The 20,106-nt window shown below is 39.5% G+C and overlaps 3 protein-coding genes across 5 annotated transcripts; 2 read left to right on the forward strand and 1 right to left on the reverse strand.

Annotated features, from left to right (window-relative positions):
• Window positions 1–54: 54 nt before the first annotated feature.
• On the reverse strand, window positions 55–1,631 carry gpx1b (glutathione peroxidase 1b). The gene is made up of 2 exons (XM_066698118.1): window positions 1,332–1,631; window positions 55–850 (listed from the first exon to the last, which is right to left on the reverse strand). The coding sequence occupies exons 1-2, from the start codon at window positions 1,557–1,559 to the stop codon at window positions 500–502; spliced, it is 579 nt and encodes a 192-aa protein (XP_066554215.1). The 5' UTR covers window positions 1,560–1,631; the 3' UTR covers window positions 55–499.
• A 1,184-nt stretch (window positions 1,632–2,815) lies between these two features.
• On the forward strand, window positions 2,816–5,078 carry brk1 (BRICK1 subunit of SCAR/WAVE actin nucleating complex). The gene is made up of 3 exons (XM_066698119.1): window positions 2,816–2,989; window positions 3,914–3,996; window positions 4,311–5,078. Exons 1-3 carry the CDS (start codon window positions 2,872–2,874, stop codon window positions 4,335–4,337), a joined length of 228 nt encoding a protein of 75 aa, XP_066554216.1. The 5' UTR covers window positions 2,816–2,871; the 3' UTR covers window positions 4,338–5,078.
• Window positions 5,079–5,920: 842 nt separating this feature from the next.
• On the forward strand, window positions 5,921–18,185 carry rbm5 (RNA binding motif protein 5). Of its 3 annotated transcripts, XM_066698120.1 has the most exons (26): window positions 5,921–6,078; window positions 6,222–6,331; window positions 7,307–7,360; window positions 7,776–7,944; window positions 8,732–8,887; window positions 9,095–9,164; window positions 9,628–9,701; window positions 11,418–11,501; window positions 11,837–11,897; window positions 12,466–12,531; window positions 12,835–12,995; window positions 13,192–13,289; window positions 13,379–13,466; window positions 13,556–13,624; window positions 13,940–14,015; window positions 14,471–14,571; window positions 14,813–14,954; window positions 15,258–15,349; window positions 15,590–15,754; window positions 15,982–16,134; window positions 16,250–16,324; window positions 16,616–16,795; window positions 16,909–16,983; window positions 17,131–17,228; window positions 17,327–17,456; window positions 17,828–18,185. In XM_066698120.1, exons 2-26 carry the CDS (start codon window positions 6,309–6,311, stop codon window positions 17,951–17,953), a joined length of 2,586 nt encoding a protein of 861 aa, XP_066554217.1. In that variant the 5' UTR covers window positions 5,921–6,078; window positions 6,222–6,308; the 3' UTR covers window positions 17,954–18,185. The 3 variants fall into 3 exon arrangements, with proteins under 3 accessions (XP_066554217.1, XP_066554219.1, XP_066554218.1); XM_066698122.1 differs by lacking the exon at window positions 6,222–6,331 and having other exon boundaries at window positions 5,921–6,082; XM_066698121.1 differs by lacking the exon at window positions 6,222–6,331.
• The last annotated feature ends 1,921 nt before the right edge of the window (window positions 18,186–20,106 follow it).

Raw genomic sequence — 20,106 nt, forward strand, 5'->3', positions numbered from 1 at the left:
AAGAAAGACTAATCTTTAAATAGCCTACATAAATAAAGGATGAAAACAAGTTAATGAGTTAGGTCTAATGTTTATTGATCCACAAACCATTAGAAAACAGGACTGTGCTTTACAGGGGCGTGGTGTTACTGTAAGGTTTAGACTTTAACAATACATCAGACACCCTTCTCTGCATGCGTTTCAAAGGGTGCCTTCATTCAGTAAAGGCTAAACGCAGCAGCACCTTGCCAAGAGAGCACAGCCAGTTTCAAAACACAATTTCATGCTTTCATACAGAGGCAAAAGTTGACAAGAAATAACACTACAGCTTTGATATGGTCTGAAGAGTTACACAGTGGAAAGCCAACTAAAAATGCTGAAAATTCTTATAAAGAGTATACAGCCATTCAGAGTAGATTAACACATTAATTATATTTTCCATTTATCAGAGTATGCAGGTTGCTCTAATCTAATCTCCAGCCACACTGGTGCTTCTGCGAAGAAAGCATGCAAGGACGGTTTATTTTGCGAAGCTCAGTAGCTTCTTGATGTCCTCTTCGATGTCAATGGTGAGAAACCTTCTGCTGTATCGTTTGAATGGCTCACCATCTGGGCCAATGAGGAACTTCTCGAAATTCCAGGAGACGTCGTTCCTGCAGACTGGGCTCCACACGATGAACTTGGGATCGGTCATGAGGGACAGAGCGTCATCGCTGGGGCTGGGCAGCTTCTCCTTCAAGAACGTGAACAAGGGGTGGGCATCCTTCCCATTCACATCAACCTTTTCCAGCAGCTGGAAGTTGGGCACAAACCCATTTCCCGGACGGACATACTTCAGAGAATTGAGGATTTCTTCATTCCTGCAATTCTCCTGTGAAATAGCACATGGAAGTAGAGACCCGTGAGAAAAACAGTGACATAGACCTGTATTGTCAGTTATTACAAAAATAAAGAGGGTTATAACATAAATAATTGTTCAAATTGACAGCTTTGTAAAACGTTTAAACTTCAGAATTGAAATATAGCATTTCATTTGTAACGCTCTTTTACAAACACAGGATGCATCTATACTCCAAAACTAATTGCACGGTTTTATAGGAAAGTTACAGAAATAGATCTCCTATCTAAATGATCAAAAACATCTATAAATCATTTTCCTATCCAAGTTAGCAACTTTTCCATGCATAATAACGTAAAACATATTTCTAGTACGTTGGGATAGGTGGTCAAACTGAACATTTCGTAGTACAGAATTCAGTTGAAAGTTTAAAATGTAATCCTACTACGCCATGCACTCCCTACAATACCATACTTCCTCTGTGGGTATAGAAGAGTTTAGCTTTTTGCCGTACCTGATATCCGAACTGGTTGCAGGGCACCCCCAGCACGACCAGCCCCTTCTCGCCGTAGCGGTCCTGGAGCTCGTTCATCTGGGCGTAATCCCTGGTGGTCGTGCCTCAGAGAGACGCCACATTCTCGATCAGCACCACTTTGCCCTTCAGCGCCGAGAAGCTGTAGGTCTCCCCGGTCACCAGCATCCTGGCAGAGAGGTCGTAGAACCGCTTCACCGGCCCGGCCATGTTGCAGCAGCAGCAGCGTCTGTCCGTCCGTCCGTCCGTCCAGCGCGGCCCGTCTGGAGCCTCTTAACGGCGGCGGCAGGTACTGCGCAAGAAAGGGGAGGTGTTAGGGGCAGGACTTGTGGCTGTCCTTGAAACTGTGTTGAGGAAGTGTTGGAAAAAACAACACTAAATACCTACGTAAATCAAGTTAAAATAAATGTGCAATGTAAACGCATACACTCAGTTTATTATATTTGCTGGTAGTATCAAATATCGCTATAATTGTATACAGGACAGCAAACAATAGATTTGAAAGTTCATGTATTTGAATGCGTATGCAATCCTAACGGCCTGTGCTTAATGCATGTATCGAGTATCAGTACAGGCCTGTGTGAAATCCACAAAATAAAGCGCATGCTGGTTTATCTTTTTGATCATGAACTACTTTTAGAGTACGCACAATTGTCCCTCGGGTATATCGTATATGTTTAAGTTCAGTTTAATATATAAACCTAGGCATTTGCATATGTGTAGAAGGAAGCGAGATAGCAAGATAGGTCAGATATCAGTTAGAGAAGATGTCGGCTTTCAGCTGCACATCCACTAGACTTAACTATTGTGTTTGATAGTAGACAGATACGGATAACAGAGGCACCAGTGCGCATGCGTACTGTGGCGTCGTTGCAGTGACAGGTGGGTGTGCTAATATACCCACAAGGAAGTCTCTGATTTGTATTGTGACTCAACATGACTTCACAGACCTGGAGTCGGAGACACTTCTGCTAACAACTAACAAAAGTGTCTTCAATGTGAAATGATACTACTTTTAATTGTTTGTTGTCTTGTAATATGTGTATCTCAATTCCTAATGTATTGTATTTAAATATTGTCCGTGTTAGTCAGCTAGAATCGAAGTTATTCCAAAAACAATAATTTCCCAATAATATCACAAAAACATAATAGGAGTTGTATGAAAGTATTTAATGAATTACATTTATTTCTAGTTGTTTTTTTTCTAGAGAATAAGTGTGAAGTTTGGACTGCCACTGGCAAGCAACACCCCATGTCTTCTGTTTTGTTTTATTGGCTTCCTTCTCTTTAACACATTTGGTATATAATATAATATAAAGTATATCACAGTGAACTAAAATTATCTGTAAATAATATTACAGTTAATACATTCGCCTACGAAATACATATGTGATGTGATGGTCATTGTGAGGACCGAGGCGCTCAGCCGTGTGTGTCCGCCCCCTGCTGCTGGAACTGGGGAGCAGCTGTGACTTTTCTGCGGGTAGACGGCGCTCGGTGTGCAGCCCAAATCTCAAAGAAAATGGCCGGCCAGGAAGATCCAGTTCAGAGGGAGATCCACCAGGACTGGGCAAATCGAGAGTACATTGAAGTCATCACCAGCAGCATTAAGAAAATCGCCGATTTCCTCAACTCTTTCGGTAAGAGCTTTTGAACGGAGTGGGAACATTCAACGTGGAGGGTTTTTCTGAGCCAGAAAGCGAGGCCCTGTCTGCTGCTGGCGACCCCTCCTTAAAACGTAAACACGGCGTGAAGAAACAGAGCAGTCAGGGTGTACTGCTATTTGTAATTGTAAAGGGAATGTGCTGTAAAAAAAAAAATCCCGGTGCATTTTGATTATTGGGGTTTGCATCCTCGACTTAATTGTTAAAACGCCCATTTTGCTGTTTATTCTCACTGTATTACATACGTTTTCGTATCCTTGCTAAAGCTTCACACAAAACCTACATAGCCTAACGATTAAAGAATAATCGCATTTTATTTTAGCACCGACTGCAAACGCGTCATGAAATGAATGTTTTTTTGATTGTTAATTAAGAGAACTGTAAGTGATACACACTTACACATTTACGCAATGATTGTGCTTTGAGCAGGCAAGTGTATGTCTTGCTTAAATATCATATTTACCCGGCAGTGGTTACATCTGAAATGCGTTTACTCTTAAAACGCAAAGAGTGTATGAAGTCGGGACTGGGGCCTAATCATGTTGCTTCCCCTTTGGACTGTCCAGCACCATTGCATTTGGCCCTGAGTGATGAGTGATAGTAATTATTGAATTGTCGTATCTGGGGTGATTCAAGGAGGAGACCCTTCACTGACAATGTGTACAGGCTACTGTGAAATTGTTCCTTCACAGCTGCTTGCAAGGATCTTTGTGAGATGATTGGCCATAGTAAGACTGCCTGTCTGCTTTCATTGAGACCCTTATGGTTTGCACTTCCAGGACACTTTTAAGGTTTCAACTAAAGAGTGACAACTTTTTGTATAGACTAATGCTTGTGTCATCTACTGTGTCAGACCGATTGTAAAAGTATTCTACTAAAGCCAACATGGTTGTTTCTTAGATATGTCCTGTCGGTCCCGACTGGCAACTCTGAACGAGAAGCTGACCGCTCTGGAGAGGAGAATCGAATACATCGAGGCTAGAGTAAGTCATGGAGCCCGTTTACTGTAAACCACTTCCGCTTCCCTTGTGTGCTCATAATGATTGGGAAATGTAGGGTACATGTTAATGTTTGAAATAATTATGATCAGGAGGAATAACGTTATGGCAGTTCTCATAATATTGACAGCTAAAAGCAAATTGGTAGTCAGCTTGATCATAAACCTAAAACTTTTTACTGATGTAATCTTATTAGAAATGGAGTAATGACTGTAGAAATAATAAGGGACATTTCAAATTGTGAAATAATCAGTGAATGATTAATGTAATTGGTATAATGCATCTCCTGTTTCTTCTAGGTAACAAAAGGGGAGACCTTAACTTAAGACTTGAAGGAATCCTGAATCCTCAAGAGGCTGGACCAGCTCTGTCCATCAATGGCACCCAGACGTCACTTTTTTTCCATCTTATATTTTGTTTTTAATGCCTGTGTGTTTTAGACCTGTTTCTATTTGCACGGGACAGCTGAACAGCCTTTCCAAATCAGATGTGTGCTTGTTATTTTAACCTCAGGCTGTCTTTTACGTACTAAAACATTTTGCTTGATATTGGACACTTGGGCAATTGGAGGCCTAGGTTAGGCACTCTCCTCTGATTTTGATCCTATGATGTAAGCAATAAGAGTAAAGGTGTATGGGAGCTGCCTGAGGACTAGGAAGTTCTAAGTTTTAAAACTGAGAACTGTAAGCACACACTTTGGGTGGCTGGATCCTGACATTAATAAATCTACTATAAAGGATCAAAATGTTTATTGTATCCAAGTTTAAAAGATTTTCTCCCACCCCCCTGCCCACACCCTTCACTTCCCTTAATCAGGAAGTGTTTGGTCTCTCCAGTGAAGCCATGCTTTCAGAAGGCACAGAGAAACCTTGTGCGGCTGAAGATAATGAACATCCCCCATCTAGCACGGGCAGAGGAAAGTGAAGGGAGAGTCCAAAAGTGCCAAGTTCATTCTCTTTCTGTGGCTATAATTTCTCTCTGTCTTGGATTTTTTTTGTATGTGTTCTTGTAAGAGTAACAATTGTATTTACCATGTGTTTCAAAAATTAAAGTTTAAGAGAAAAGGGGCTTGACTTCTTTCCTTGGGTGTGTGCTGTTTGTGTTGTGGCATGGTAGTTTCCTCTTGTTCTGTAATTGCATGTGGACACAGACACGTGTAGTTAATTCTAGCAGTATAGTTATTAGCATCTAAGTATGCAGTATATATTTTTGCTATATAAAAATGTTTACACTTCCTTTTACATATAGTGCAGTTGTTTAGTGAGGTGCATTGGATAAAGCTGCCAGGTAAATAATCATATAACATATCTTTATACATGCATGAACACATATACACTGACACAAACATACATATGCTGCTTTGTGTGGTTGAAAATCCCAAATGTGACTGAATATCGTTCAAAGTTTAATACACATAATAAGGGGTGGTTCTAACTATTTTTTTTTACAAATATAAAGTTCACCCTTAAGCATACAATTAACAATTGATGTTATGACCTTGAACTCATTGGAGACTATGAGTACCTCCAGGGAAGTATTTTTGTCAGAGTAGGGTACAGAATATTCGACAGCTCATGCCCCACGTACACAGGATAGCAGTTTAATAGGATTAATTATCAGGGTAATATTGCATCATTGTTATTAGTGTGTTGCTCTCTTTTCAAGTACTACAATTTGTTTAAAATTGTATTGTTAGTCTGATTCTTCTTGGGCATTTTAAACTATTATTTTTTTTTTCTTAGGAGTCGAATACGTATTTTAAATAAGTATTTGCAATGTTTTCTTATAAAACGACGTTTTAAAAATATCGCTGAACCTGTATGTGAACTACAGTGCAACATTCAAAAAGCTGTAAAACTCAAATTCCCAAGATGCCCTTCTTTCGCTTAGGGCGGGATTAATAGGATTGCATTCTGGGAAAGAGAAAGCTTGCGAGAGCCATTTTTTGCTCGTAGGTTGAATAGAAATGGAGAAGCCTTAAAATAGAAACGTTCAGAAAGGAAATTATCTCGACATTTATTTTTGAATAACATAGAAAGAGAGATATTTTATACAAAACTATAAAAGGTTGGTAAGTCTTGAAGTGCATCTATCAAAAAATAACATCGGGCATTTGTTCTATATTTATGGACACGTCTCCATCTTGATTTTTTGTAACTGTTAGCTGTGTGCAAGTTGTTACATTCTTCATTCTACCTCGTTACTTTTAGGTTGAATGAAAAACATCAAAGAGTGTGTGCTTTTTGATAGCTGTACCCTCCTGTGTATGAGACCAAATTGAGCTAATTTTAGCTAGTATGAGGCCCGCAGAGTGCAAAAGGTAAGTCAACGTGAACCGATAGGCTTATCTTTAAAAATGTAGTAGTATATTTACAACAATTAAGGCCTACACATAGTGCGCTCATTTAGTTAGGATATAGGTACTATGAGTTGCAATCGGCTGCTTCGTGATAACTATTATTAAACACTCGTCCATTCGCGTTATTAAGAATGGGCTTTATCCATCAAGCCTCGCTTGATTTGAGCCAAAACATATGTGTGGACCATTTTGATTTAGGTGCATGTTATGTGTACATCAATTTAGACTCGCATTTTTGCAGGGAAACTTAAAATATATCAAGAGGAATTGAAGTCAATCCACATCCTTTGAGATTCATGCAGCACGTTTGAGACGCAGGATAAACAGGTTTATTAGCTGCCATAAATATCCGTGGCAGCTCTTCAACAGGGTGATTATCTAGATCAAGGTAAACCAGGAGGACAGACCTGACAGCAGTGTGAAAATATCTACTTTTAAATGCAAATCTGAGGGAATAGCCAGGGAAACATGAGAGCAATTGGTCGGTATCCTCATAGGTCTGGCCCGCCTAACCCAATGCTTCTCTGTCCCACTAGGCAAGTATTTTAATGGAAGGTTTGCTCACTAGTTAGTCTGCCATGCTTCGTCCATTCGCATGTGTGGGCTCTTCTGCTTGTGAGTAACCCTCTAATAGCCATCTGTGCCATGGATTGGAAGGAGAGCCACTTACTATTGAGATTGCTGATCTCATTCATGGTCTTCATAAGTGTACTGCCATTTTGCATAAGGCAGCATCACAAAATATAAACATGTTGTTGATGTGTGGTATCCTTTCAGAAAAAACAGCTGCTCGGTCAAAGTTGGCTGCGAAGGTTAAAGAATCCTGCCTTATGAACACAAAATATTGAGTGTAGTGTATTCCCTGCAAGGTCTAGTTTACCCATTGACAATTATCAGCAAGACAAGTGTGTGAAATTGCTTTATTTTTCTTTGCAGTATTGTGACGGTAGAGTCATCTATTGAAACGCATGACATGGGATCTGACAAAAGGTGAGGCTTGGTACCATCAACAGATTTGCAAATATAACTTTGTATTGTGCTTATATTTTGTAAGTCTCTGCTGTTGCTATTGTAAGAGGTTCTGAACTGTAAATGGTGAAAATGGTGTGAAATGGTGTGGTATATATTTAATGATAATTCCCCAAAATTGGAAATATTCAATAAACCTGCAACAGCTCCTACTGGAACACAGCTGCTGCAGTCTTTTTTCCACGTGTCACTTCCTTCCTTGAAACTACTGGACCTGAGAGTCTCTTTCATTGACTACTCTCACTTTAGTTGCTTCTTTCCTGATGCATGCCAATTGTTTTACACCAAGATTTAGTACTGGGGTTTTCAGCTTGATGTGTTCACCCCTGGGTTGGGTTTTGAGAATTGACCGATTTTGTGGTTGTTGTGTGTGCAGGGTCAGTCGTAGTGAGCGCAGTGGGAGGTATGGTCCAGATCAGGGTCGTGATGATTCAGAGTGGCGCGATCGCAGAGACAGGGATACGGACCGCGAGTACGAGCGCCGCTGGAGCGATGAACGGAGGAACGACCGATATGAAGAACGGAGGAGCAGAGACAGTCCTGAGGTAAGTCTGAACTTCACAACACATTACATTTAGACTTCTTACAGAAGAACCTTTTGAAGTGCTCTGGGTTATTATAACTGCCCACTTCAGTACAAGATTGACACAAGACCTAATAGGGAATGGAAAGGAATATTCTGCGCAACTCTACTGAAATGGGTCAGATCATGCAATTGGGGTTTACCATTATGGAGAACTATCCATGCCACAATTTTAAAGAAATACGCAGAAAATAATAAATAAATACAGGAATAAATGTTGAAATTGATAAATGTCCATGTATTAAAATATATATATATATATATATATTTCAACATTTGTGTATTTCAACGTATTTCCTGTTTGCTGCTTTAGTTTTTACATTTCTCAATGTGCTTTTACATTTTGAAGCGTTTTTAGTTTTTTATTTTTATTATTTGGCATGGATAGTCCTCCATATAGCATCTCCCCAAAAAGAAACAATCAGAAAATTATGCCGTTCAAGGGACTAATAACAAACCCTTCAACCAGTGGCTATAACAAGGCTTTTTTTGCTTCAATATCTCAATACACTTATAAGAACTGTGGCTGTGAACGTGTGTGCCGAAAAACACTATTCATTAAGCTGTCTAAATCTGTGTTTTAACATAGTGAAGTGTAGGTTATCTAGATTTCTTTGGAAATGATAGTTACACTTTGGGTCTGTCATTTACTTCTTGGTGCAGGGTTTTCAAAAGAAATGTATTTTAATCTGATCTTTGAACATGGTTCCATAATCTCGTCTGTGCTTTGGTATTTCTTGCTTCCACAGAGAGAAAGAAAACGAAGAAACAGTGACAAGTCAGAAGATGGCTACCACTCGGACGGAGATTACCAGGATCAGGACTACAGGGGGGAAATGGGTGAAGAGAAGGAGAGCAAGACCATCATGCTGAGAGGCCTGTCACTGCATGTCACAGAGGTGGATGTAAGTTGGTTGAAACAATTTTCTTTTAACATTTGTAGTGTTTAATGCTTCTTATGTTGGTACACATTCAGAGGATATGAGCAGAAGATACTCAATACTAATTTCGCTGTTACATCAACATATCGTGTCTTAGGGAAACGGCAGACACACTCCCTCCTGTTTGGAACAGACTGTAAATTATTAATTTATGCTTCATCGATGTTTCAGATACGTGCAGCTTTGGATTTGCTTGAGGGACCCCAGCCCACTGACGTCAGACTGATGAAGAAGCGGACAGGTGAGAACAAAAATCTCGTCGAAGAAATTCTCCTCTCCAAGGCCAAGAAAAAAAAATCATGAGTCCAGTTTTGCTCCAATTGAGATAATTTTGCCATAGCGAAGGAATGGTTATCTTTTTTTTTTTTTTTTTTTCGGAAATGGACATTTTTCTATAAATCAAAGTAGTGTGAGGTAAAGCGGTAAGTAGGTATAATTATTATTATTATTATAACGCTCTCAGAGTAGAACCTATTGCATAGTTGCATGGTGACCATTTGAAAGTTTGTGGATGAGTGCTACCTAGGCATTATCATCTGAAAGGTTTCTTGCTATGGCAAAGTTTGTGACAATTGCCCAGATAAATCACCCACTGTTTCACTGATTGGGTTTCTGAGTTGTGAAGCAGTTTGTGACAGAGCTTGATTGTTTGCCAAGGAATCTGACTAACACGACTCCCGTCTATATCTGAATGCTGTCTCTAGGTATAAGCCGAGGTTTCGCCTTCGTGGAGTTTTATCACTTGCAAGATGCTACCAGATGGATGGAGACCAATCAGGTTGCTTCAATCGCCAAGTCTAGATTTTATCTTGGGGATCAGAACCAAAAAAAAAAAAAAAAAAACGAATGCGCAAAGAAAAAGCGATGGAAGACTTTACTGAAATATTTTTAGAAAATATGGTCCTAAATGGCTCAGAGTTCATGAAATTAAACCCTGGCAATCATGTAGCATCAGATATGGTCTTAAAGATGCTGATGTTAATATCCTAAGAGGTTTGTAGCACTTCTTCCACAGAGGATCATTGAACTCCGAGTCATGCTGCTGAATTTACATAGTTCTCAGTTGAGCTATGAAGGAGGCAGAAACGTGCAACAAGTGATTCAGTAAAAAAAAAAAAAAAACGTTGAGGCTTAGCTAAATAAGATGTTTTAATTGCCTTTGATTTTAATTAATACTTTTGTTAAACTAAAATTAATTGGATACCAATATTTATTAAGCTGTCGATGTACATGCTCAGAGAGCTGGTAAAAGAGATGCAGGTTGTGCAAAAGGGATTTCATTAAAACACAAATGATTTTCTCTGTTCCAGTGAAAATTGAATATTTAAAACTGCTAGTGAAGCTGCTTATATATACATAATTAGTTTCTTATTTAATCACCTCTCCTTCTCACTTTTATTTGTTTATTAGTGTTTTTAGATTTAGTCTGCTTTCAATGTAGATTCTGTTGGCAAAACACCTGTTTTGTGTTAATGTGTCATAATGATAATGCTATAAATCGACTCAAGGGGCACATGATACAAATTTCTTGTAATTTGGTTAAAAGTCTACACATTACCATCCTTCTAGCACAATGTAATTTGTAGAAGGGTGTATTTTATATCTTATGTATTTTTTTTTTAACCAGTATTTAATTTAATCTGCTATGGAAAACTTTAATGCCATAACTCCATGTTGGAAAATGTCTGTAACAAAATAAGCATCACTTATGAATAATGAATGCCTTTGGCCAGTTCTCAAATAACATGAATCGTAAGTGAGGAGAATCTTTGGTAGCAAGAATATATTTCTGGCCAGCAACACCGGAAAAAAACATTTGTGTTTTCATCTTGCCAGCAGAAAATCCTTTGCACAGCCCTTTAATTTATTATTTATGGAATAAGTATATGGTCCTTCTAAAGCGCCCACTCCAAAATTTAAATGTATACAGTAAAGTTTAATTCATAAAATTTGGTGTATTCAGCACCTCTGTACAAGCTCTAGTATTAAGACAGTTCTAAGTGTTTATTGTCAGTGTTTTATTTTTAAGAGAAACACCTGTGAAGGTTGAGACGCGTGCCTTTCAAAAGTAAAGAGGGATTTGTGTTTTTCTTGATCCTCTCTGTCTCTTTTGAGGCACTCCTTGGTTCTAGGTTCACACAAAATAAATGTATTCAGAGATGCTCCCTGGGTCTCCATGTCACATCCGCTCTGCCTTCGAGTCTTGGCCCATTTTGCAACTCTCCCCTTTTATCCGAAGACGAGAATGGGCCAAGGCCGAGCCAGTAGCAGTCGGGTCCTTTACACCTTTAGCATCTTCCCTGGCACATGCAAACACACACCTGCTCCTTTCCCTGACAAACATCAGCTGACACTAAACCGTTCTGGAGACCGAGTGCTCCCCCACCCCCTTGAAGTGTGCTTCTCCTTGGGACCTACTAAAATCAAACCTGACCAGCCCAGCTATCTGTTACCACGAAATATTGAAATAATTGGGTCCATCTTCATCTTGCAGAAACAGCTGGTGATCCAGGGCAAGCCCGTGGCCATGCACTACAGCAATCCGAGGCATAAGTTTGAAGACTGGCTTTGCAACACCGTAAGTGTCTAGGTCTTTTATTTCCCAGTGACCGTGACTTGGCACAATATGTATTGGCCTAGAAGGGCTACTTCTCTGGCATTCTGTCGCTCGTTCCGTCGGTTCCTCTCGGTTGAGTTTATGGTGGAACTTCAACTTTTAAGTGCACTGTATGTTGTCTCTTGAACTCTTGGCATGGTAGTTGTGTGCTTGGCTGATTCAACAAATTAGAGTGGACTTGCCCTGGTAAGTATCAGTTGCAGCAACTTCCTAGTTTGCTTTTTACTGAGGCAACTAGTTCTGGTTGCAGACATTAGTAGTTTTTTGAATAAAACAATGTAACCGGTTGCTTGCAGTGTGGCCTGTACAATTTCCGGAGGCGGCTGAAGTGCTTCAGGTGTGGAGCAGCCAAAGTTGGTAAGTAATTTGTACCAAGATGCCAATGCACTCACCTGGATGTCCTACCTTTATGCAGACGCCTGGTACTGTGTGTACATTCTTGAAGTTCTTGGTTTCCCCATCTACCCTGAAGGTTCAGCCAGGATTTTTTTGCTTTTTTTGTTTTAACACTTTTTTTAGGGGCAGTATTCCACCACAAAGCAACTGTGAATCCAGTTAGTCTGACGTTTAACCCTGAGGTTGGAGCCAATTATGCTCCCTGAAAAGGCCTTGAGATGCCTTTTTTGTACATAAATGCCATATGCTGTGGCACAAGCCTTGATGCATCAGGAGTGCAAAAATGGTTTAAAACCGGAGGGCATAGTCTACAAAGAAACTTACAGCTTCAATAAGAGACATGTGTGAGAACCTTTTTCCTCCTGTAAAGCGTAGAAGAAAATGCAGTCTGACCTAGGAATGTACAAGGGTACCCACTGATATTATCCCTGACGTTGGCATAATCCAACTGGCACGCAAATCTGGCGGAGAGTTAAATTATGATGGGATTAGTATTAATCAGATTTACTTTTGTGTTTGCTTTTGACAGAGAGTGAGTCGAGCAGCCCCAGTGGAGTCCCAGAGCCCCAGCACGGAGGAGATTATTATGGCGATAGTAAGGACTTCCATATTTTCTTCATAAGTGGCTAACTTCTGTATGTAGAGTTATGAGAGAGATTCAACATATGTATTTTTTTATAATGGTAAATTCTCTAATGCTTGGGTGATGTCCCTTATTAGAAGCCAAATGAAATAAACTAAATACTGTCCAATTTATTTGTATAATAGAATAGGAATGGGTGTGTATATATACATATGCATAGTAACTAAATGACCCTAATAATTAATTGCAGTGTAAATTACCATGATCAAATATTGTTGGCAAAATAATGATTGACAAGTGCTTTTCCCCTGCCAGCGATCATCCTGAGGAACATAGCCCCTCTCACCACAGTGGAAGCCATCATGACTGCGCTGGCTCCCTATGCCAATCTATCCGTGGGCAACATAAGACTCATCAAGGACAAGCAGACTGGTCACAACCGAGGCTTTGCTTTTGTGCAGCTCTCCTCTCCTTTGGTATGTCGAGGTCTTGTCGTCAATCAGCATTCATCTCTGTTTTTCACTTTTCCTTTGACTCCTGTTGCCAATAGAGAAATGATTATTAAGCAATTCATCGCCTGTCAGGTATTTCAGTCATTGACTGTGATTCAAGAGAAAAAAAAATAATAATTTGTATTTCATTTTAATTGTGTTTTGTATTTTCCATGCATAGGAGGCATCACAGCTTCTCATGATACTACAGGGACTACAACCACCTCTTAAACTTGATGGAAAGACGATTGGTGTGGATTATGCCAAAAGTGCAAGGAAGTAAGTTTGATATATTGACCTGTTCCTTTTCCTTTTAGCTATTTATTTATTTTGAATCTTCGATAATAACAGCATTTTGCCTTAATCAGGGACTTGCTCCTTCCGGATGGAAATCGAATCAGCGCCTTTTCTGTGGCGAGCACAGCAATTGCAGCTGCCCAGTGGTCCTCCAGCCAGGTACCTCTTGTTCTTCCTTCCTGGTTGCATTCATTGCATTCCTCTCCATAAATCAATGGTGGATTAACTGGTCCCTGTTTTTGCTGCAGCCCCAACAGGGATCTGAGGGAGCTGTGGAGTATGGGTACCTGCAGGATGGGTATGCACCTTATGCACAGGTGAGGACAGGGCTGCCCCAGCCTCTGTTAATGAGGTTTCACATTAGTAATCTCAAAAAGAATAGCATAATGATTACAGTATATTAAAAACATACCATTCTTACGATCAAGGTTTCTAACATCGAAACAATGGAACTTTTTCATCTTTTATATCCAACAATGTTATGTAACTTTGGAAAGTGTAATATTCAATGCATTTTAGAATGTGCTGTGCATTTTTTAGATATTTTTTCAGATAACCTGTTATGTAACTGCACATGCGGTATTTCCCTTTTGTCTAGTTTATTTCTAAATAATGCATTTTCTCATTTGCAGTACGGCCAGGATTATCAATCTTACTACCAGCAGCCTGGATCTGTGGATAGTGCCCATGGATCTGGCTTACTTGGAGGTATGGTTTTAAATTAATTTTAAAATTAGATTTAGTTTTGGCTAATCATTTGGAAAGTTAGGATTTTCTTTTTTTCTTAAAATATCTAAAACTGTTCTTTGAAGTCCTGTATGGATACTAACATATGGTGCCAGACAAGATTAATCTTTGACTGGATTTCTTAAGGATAATTTCCTTCTTCATGTTATAGTCCCCTCTCTTCGGATTGCATTCTTAAAATATTTGTGGTCTTTTTTTTGTTTTCAAACAAATAACTTCTCTGTATATGATTTAGCCACTTAAATTTTTTTTTTTTATATATATTTAAATTCAACTTGTGCAAACAGACGCACAAAAAATACTTTAGCACCTCAAGGAGATGTTCAGAAGGAGTCCACCTGTCATCGGCATACTCCGTTGGCTGTTTGCATTAGTTTGAGTTGGTAATTAATTAATCTGAAACTGATGTCTTGCAGCTCCTCCTGCTGTGAAGGCAGTTTCTGCTGCTCCAGGAGTTGTTGTATCTCAGAGTGCCCAAGTGTATCAACCACATGTGATCAGCCAACCGGCTACTCAGGTAGGGTGTCGGCGTTGCATCCTGCTGTACACACCAGCTAGCTGTATTTGTATATTTCAGATGCTGGCACAACACTCAATGAGTTTAAGTTACAACAATTGCTGATCGGCACTGAGATTGAAATCGTAGCACTAATGAATCTGAAAATAAGCTGCCTTTGAATTAGTGTAAATGTTTCATGTTGTTTATAGTGTTCCTTTAGTAGTAGTCTTAATCATCATTGTTTCTTCACTGTTTGCAGGTGCAACAAGCTGTTCAGGCTGAGGTGGCTTCTCAGTCCACAACTGCCACAGACCCTACAACTGCAGCAGCAACGGCAACCGCCACCACAGCAACGGTGACTGCAGCAACTGCATCAACAGCAGCAACTGCTACCACTGACGGTAAGGGCAGGAAGAGTCCCCAAGATTTACTGTAGTGACAAATCATAATTCACACCTTTTGCACAGAACTAGAATCAATGCAGAGAATAAAAAGCTATGGACTGGATTGGAATTGTTTAGGTTAAGGCTTCAGATCCCAGACAATCACACAATACGTGTATCGATTTGTACATATTTGATTGGAAAGTGTTGCAAGAATTGTATGTGACTGCAGTTAATATGTACATGTGTTTATGTAATGTGCTAAGTTTGAGGCTGAGAGTGCTGGTCTGTGCATTAAGATTAATACGTTTTCATTTCTAGAAGCTCCAGACACGTCTGCCTACCAATTTGATGAATCCTCGGGATATTACTATGACTCACAGACAGGACTTTACTATGATCCAAACACCCAGGTTTGTACTTCATAGCTACACATGCTGCACAAAATTTCAAGTATCAGTTTTACCAAATTTGATTCTTCCTTTTAGCTTGTTTAATTTCCTAGAATTACTTAAGAAACAGTCGCTGAATATGTCAAATACATAGGATTCCTTTTGTATTTATTCAAGAGTTTGGTTGCTTTTCAATTTAGTTAGAAAAAAGCATATGGATAACTATGAAAATGGAAAGAAATTACTATTCTTTCCCTGCAGTACTATTACAACTCGCAGACGCAACAATACCTCTACTGGGACAATGAGAAACAGGCATATGCACCAGCAGCTGATGCATCAGGACAGACCAATACCTCGACTTCTGCACCAAACAAGGAGACCAAGGAAAAGAAGGACAAGCCCAAAAGTAAAACTGCACAGCAAGTAAGCATCTCATCGAAGTCTTAGCTTTCAGTGTTTATCCAGATAAGGGATCATGATGCTGTCCTGTTTTGTAGTCAATGTGAACAATACCATGGAACAAAACTGCCAAAACAGTTCTAAATGTTTTATCCACACATTGCATCAAATTTCAGGCACTGCATTGGAAGACTGTATAACTTGTAACCCTGTTTCAGACCAGTGGTTTTAACCGAATGTTTTCCTCATAGATTGCCAAAGATATGGAGCGCTGGGCTAAGAGCCTGAACAAGCAGAAAGAGAACTTCAAGAACAGCTTCCAGCCAATTAACCAGTACAGGGACGAGGAGAAGAGGGAATCTGCTGCAGCGGATGCAGGCTTTGTAGCTCTCTTTGAGAAAAAGGTATCTAATTAATCTTTAGTGTTCATATTTATTGCTTCTCTCAATTGGGTTGGTGACATTCTTGATGTTTTGTAGTGCCTATTTTCACAAAATGTAAACCAATGTTATTTCACAGCAGGGTGGGTTGTCTGAGAAACAGCAGCTGATGTCAGAACTTTCCAAGAATGGAGAAGAGGAGAATCCAGTCAAGGTTAGTGGCTTCAAAACGCTTCAGACAAGGTCCAAATTTATTTTGGTGTTGAAAACAAGTTAAATCTTTATTTTAAAGACTTAAATAGAGATCCTTGGGTAGTTTCCAGTTTCAGCGTTTAATTTCATATAGTACATTTTGACTCAATATAACTAAGATAGTACTTAGTACAACGGGTTTCTTAAAAATAAAAATAAAAAATTATTAAATAAAACAACCAAAAAAAAAAAAAAAAAAGTCTTGGTAGCATTGAAGTGTAGGGAGTGATGGCAATTCTGATTCTTCAAACAGTGTGGGCTAGTGGCTGCGTACAGCGGTGACAGCGACACGGAGGAGCCTGAGCCGGAGAAGAGCGAGGAGGGAGCGGACAAGCTGACGGACTGGAAGAAGATGGCCTGCCTGCTGTGTCGCAGACAGTTTCCCAACAAGGAGGCTTTACTGAGGCATCAACAGTTATCTGAGCTGCACAAGGTATGCTAGAGAAAGTTAACTAAGTACTTGATTATTTTTATTTTACTTTATTGCCAGCACATCAAATGTAATTAAGATGAATGAGTGATCCTTTCATTTATTTATTTTCACAGCAAAACTTGGAAGTTTACCGGAGGTCTAAGTTATCCGAAGCAGAACTGGAAGCTTTAGAAATGAAGGAGACAGAGGTAAGAGCTGCTTTTTTCAGTTTCTTTCCTTGCCTAATATATTTCAAACTGCCATGTGGTCATAGAAGTAAGTATGTAGAGTATGCAGACCACCATGATTGAAAAGGGATGGATTTTGTAAGGTTTAACCCCTTCTGTCCCCCCCAGATGAAGTACAGGGATCGGGCAGCCGAAAGAAGAGAGAAATATGGCATTCCAGAACCACCAGAACCTAAAAAGAAAAAATACTACGAGCCTCCGACAGTGTGAGTGTGGTCTACAAGGTCAACATGAAGGGAAGTTATTTTCCCAGTTTTTTTTTTTTTTTTTTTTTTAACTATAACCACTTTTGATGTTTTTACAGAAACTATGAGCAGCCGACAAAAGATGGCCTGAACAGTGACAACATTGGCAGCAAGATGCTACAGGCCATGGGTTGGAAGGAAGGCAAAGGCTTGGGGAGGAACCAGCAAGGCATTACTGCCCCTATTGAAGTGAGTCCCAGTGTTGACCATAATTTGCCTTTTAAGTTTTACATGAAATAGCTTGTACAGTTAAATCTGAACCGACCTTCATGTCTTTTGATGGTCTTTCAAATATGTTGCTTTCAAGTCGTGCCTTGCTTTAAGATCCAGAATGGATGTTTATTTTTTGGAGAACTCTGAAGGCATGTGCAGAATTTCATGCTGCTTGTTTTAATGGCCATAGTTGCATGCTTCCTCAGATATCCAGATTTCAGTTTGACCTGATTCTAGCAATGCATCTTCCTCTATCTTACCAGTAAAGGATCTTCACAACAGGCCTTGGAAAGCCATTTAATTGTATGTACAGGTGCCAAAGGTCATTGTTTTGTTTTCTCCTCCAGGCACAGTTAAGGATGAAAGGAGCAGGCCTAGGGACAAAGGGCAGTTCTTACGGAGTGTCTGCATCAGACTCCTATAAGGATGCCGTCCGCAAAGCGATGTTTGCACGCTTCACTGAAATGGAGTGAGCAGTCTGATTTCTGGGACCTTGGTATTCTTTGCCTCCTTGGGACTGGTCAAAGAGCAAAGCAGCTGCCTTCCATCTAAAGAGATTCAGCAAAGCTCCCTATGGGGTGGGGAGACTTGCTATGTCTCTTGGGATGAGCCCTGATCTAGACTTCCGAGAGCCTGATCAAGTGGTGAAGTGCTCTTCGCCGTCTTGGGGAAGAAGGAGGAAAGGGAAAAAAAAAAAAAACTAAATTGGGGGAAAACCCCTTCCCAAGTGTGATGCCTTGTTTTTGGTTTCAGTGAATCCTCAACTAATGCTAGCCCTCAGGAGGGAGGCAGTGTGGGGTGTGAGGTTCAGCCATTGATGTAGAGATGACATTGACAGTTTCTTGGGGGGAACTAGTCGTACTTCTGAACAGCTTTCTGAAGACATGTTGTTGGTTTCATCTCTGCAGCTTTGCTTTTTAAAGGAAAAAGGTTTCTGTGGCCTTGGAACTAGAATGTGTTATGGTAGTGGATTCTCGTTTATTTTGCAGCACCGAGTGACAGGTAGATCTAGAGAAGAGGGAATGTCTTAATTTAATGTTTGTATATATTGTATATGTTAAAGAAGCCTCACGAGAGGAAAATATGCTTCCTTTCACTATTTTTTCCTATTTTCCTTAAAGTCATGCTGTCACTTTTTCCTTTGTGTGTGTGTACAGTTTGTAAAATACTCACATTTTGTACAGATCAATTGAAATTGTCCAAATTGTTTTTCATTCAAAAAATAAACAATGGAATCTCAAAAATAAAATGTGTATTATGTTTACTTATGGCTTTATCTTGGTTATAGTTGGAAGATTCAGATAAAACAGGCTGGTTACAACGATCACGGAGAGATGGTATTAGTCAATATTGATCGTGTTTTCTTAATTATCACTTATTCAAATTTTACCATGACATTTTATAAGTCATGTTGATCGCTGTGAATGTTAAAACGCACACAATGTCAGTGGTATGGAAATGTTTTAGTTATTTTTACTTGGTATGTTTGCAAATTATGAATTGTTTGTTTCATAAACTACATTTTAATAGTTTGTAGTACAATGCCACTAAGGTTTGAGATTTCAGTAACACCAACCATTTTAATAGTACAGTGCTGCTTGGCCCTGCCTTCTGAAGATCAGATCACAACTTTGATTGTAGTACTGCATACTTGCTAATTCAATGTATGGAAAAGTAGTCATCGTTTTAAAGCCCTGATAGTCAGTATTGTAGTTTATCTTGAGTATAAATCCCAAACAAAAATTCAGAGATTAAACAGCTTTAGCCATGTCATGGTTTATATGCCTGAAGCTGTATACAATTGTGTTTAGATTTGATCTTTCTGGAGCATACTCAAATATTTGTTTTGGTGGTATGTTATTTTTTATTAAATCAGTTACAATAAATGGCAATTACAGCACATTTTTAAGAACCTGCATCTGTAAGGAAGTTAAATTAGTTAAAGGCAATGTAGCCGCCCTATTTGACATAGACGGCCTGTACTGGTGTCCCTGGTACGCACTGGCTTTTGCTCTTCAGTGAATGATTGGCACTCTTGCTGAGATCAGACTGGCTGGCTTATTTAATTTATTAAGTGCCTTTCAACAGTTCTCAAACTTGCATTAATATAGATTTTTTTCACCAAGTTTTCGTATACAAAGGGCTCACGGCTAGCTTTGAAACAATCCCATATACAAGGCCCTTGTCTCTATACAACTGTGGTTGAATGTGATTTTTTTTTATGGCAGGGTTCCCTGCCTTCAGCTCCACTGTATGGCTAGGTCATTTATGTTATTTGTATAATTAGTTTCTCTCAATGCTGTTACTGTTTCAACTTGGCTGTTGGTTTCTTGTGAGTGTCCTCTGCCACTCAGAGCATGATACCAGCATGAAGTATGTCCCTGAGTAGTCTTTGCTGGTTCCACAGTCCTTGATCAGCACTTGTCTTGCAGTACCCCACCTAAATCAACATTGGGTAATCAAGCAATAGTGCTAATCTGTGTTTGTGGAATCTGATTTATGGGCTAAATCACTTTCATCAGAAGCAGTTCTATTGGCTACAACATCGAGTTCATGGAAGGTAAGTTAACTGTTACTTTATGAATATCTCAAGCATCAGTCATAAGTATTTTAACAAGTAATGTTC

The sequence above is a fragment of the Amia ocellicauda genome, chromosome 3 (genome assembly GCF_036373705.1).
Source record: "Amia ocellicauda isolate fAmiCal2 chromosome 3, fAmiCal2.hap1, whole genome shotgun sequence".
Taxonomy (NCBI): Eukaryota; Metazoa; Chordata; class Actinopteri; order Amiiformes; family Amiidae; genus Amia; species Amia ocellicauda.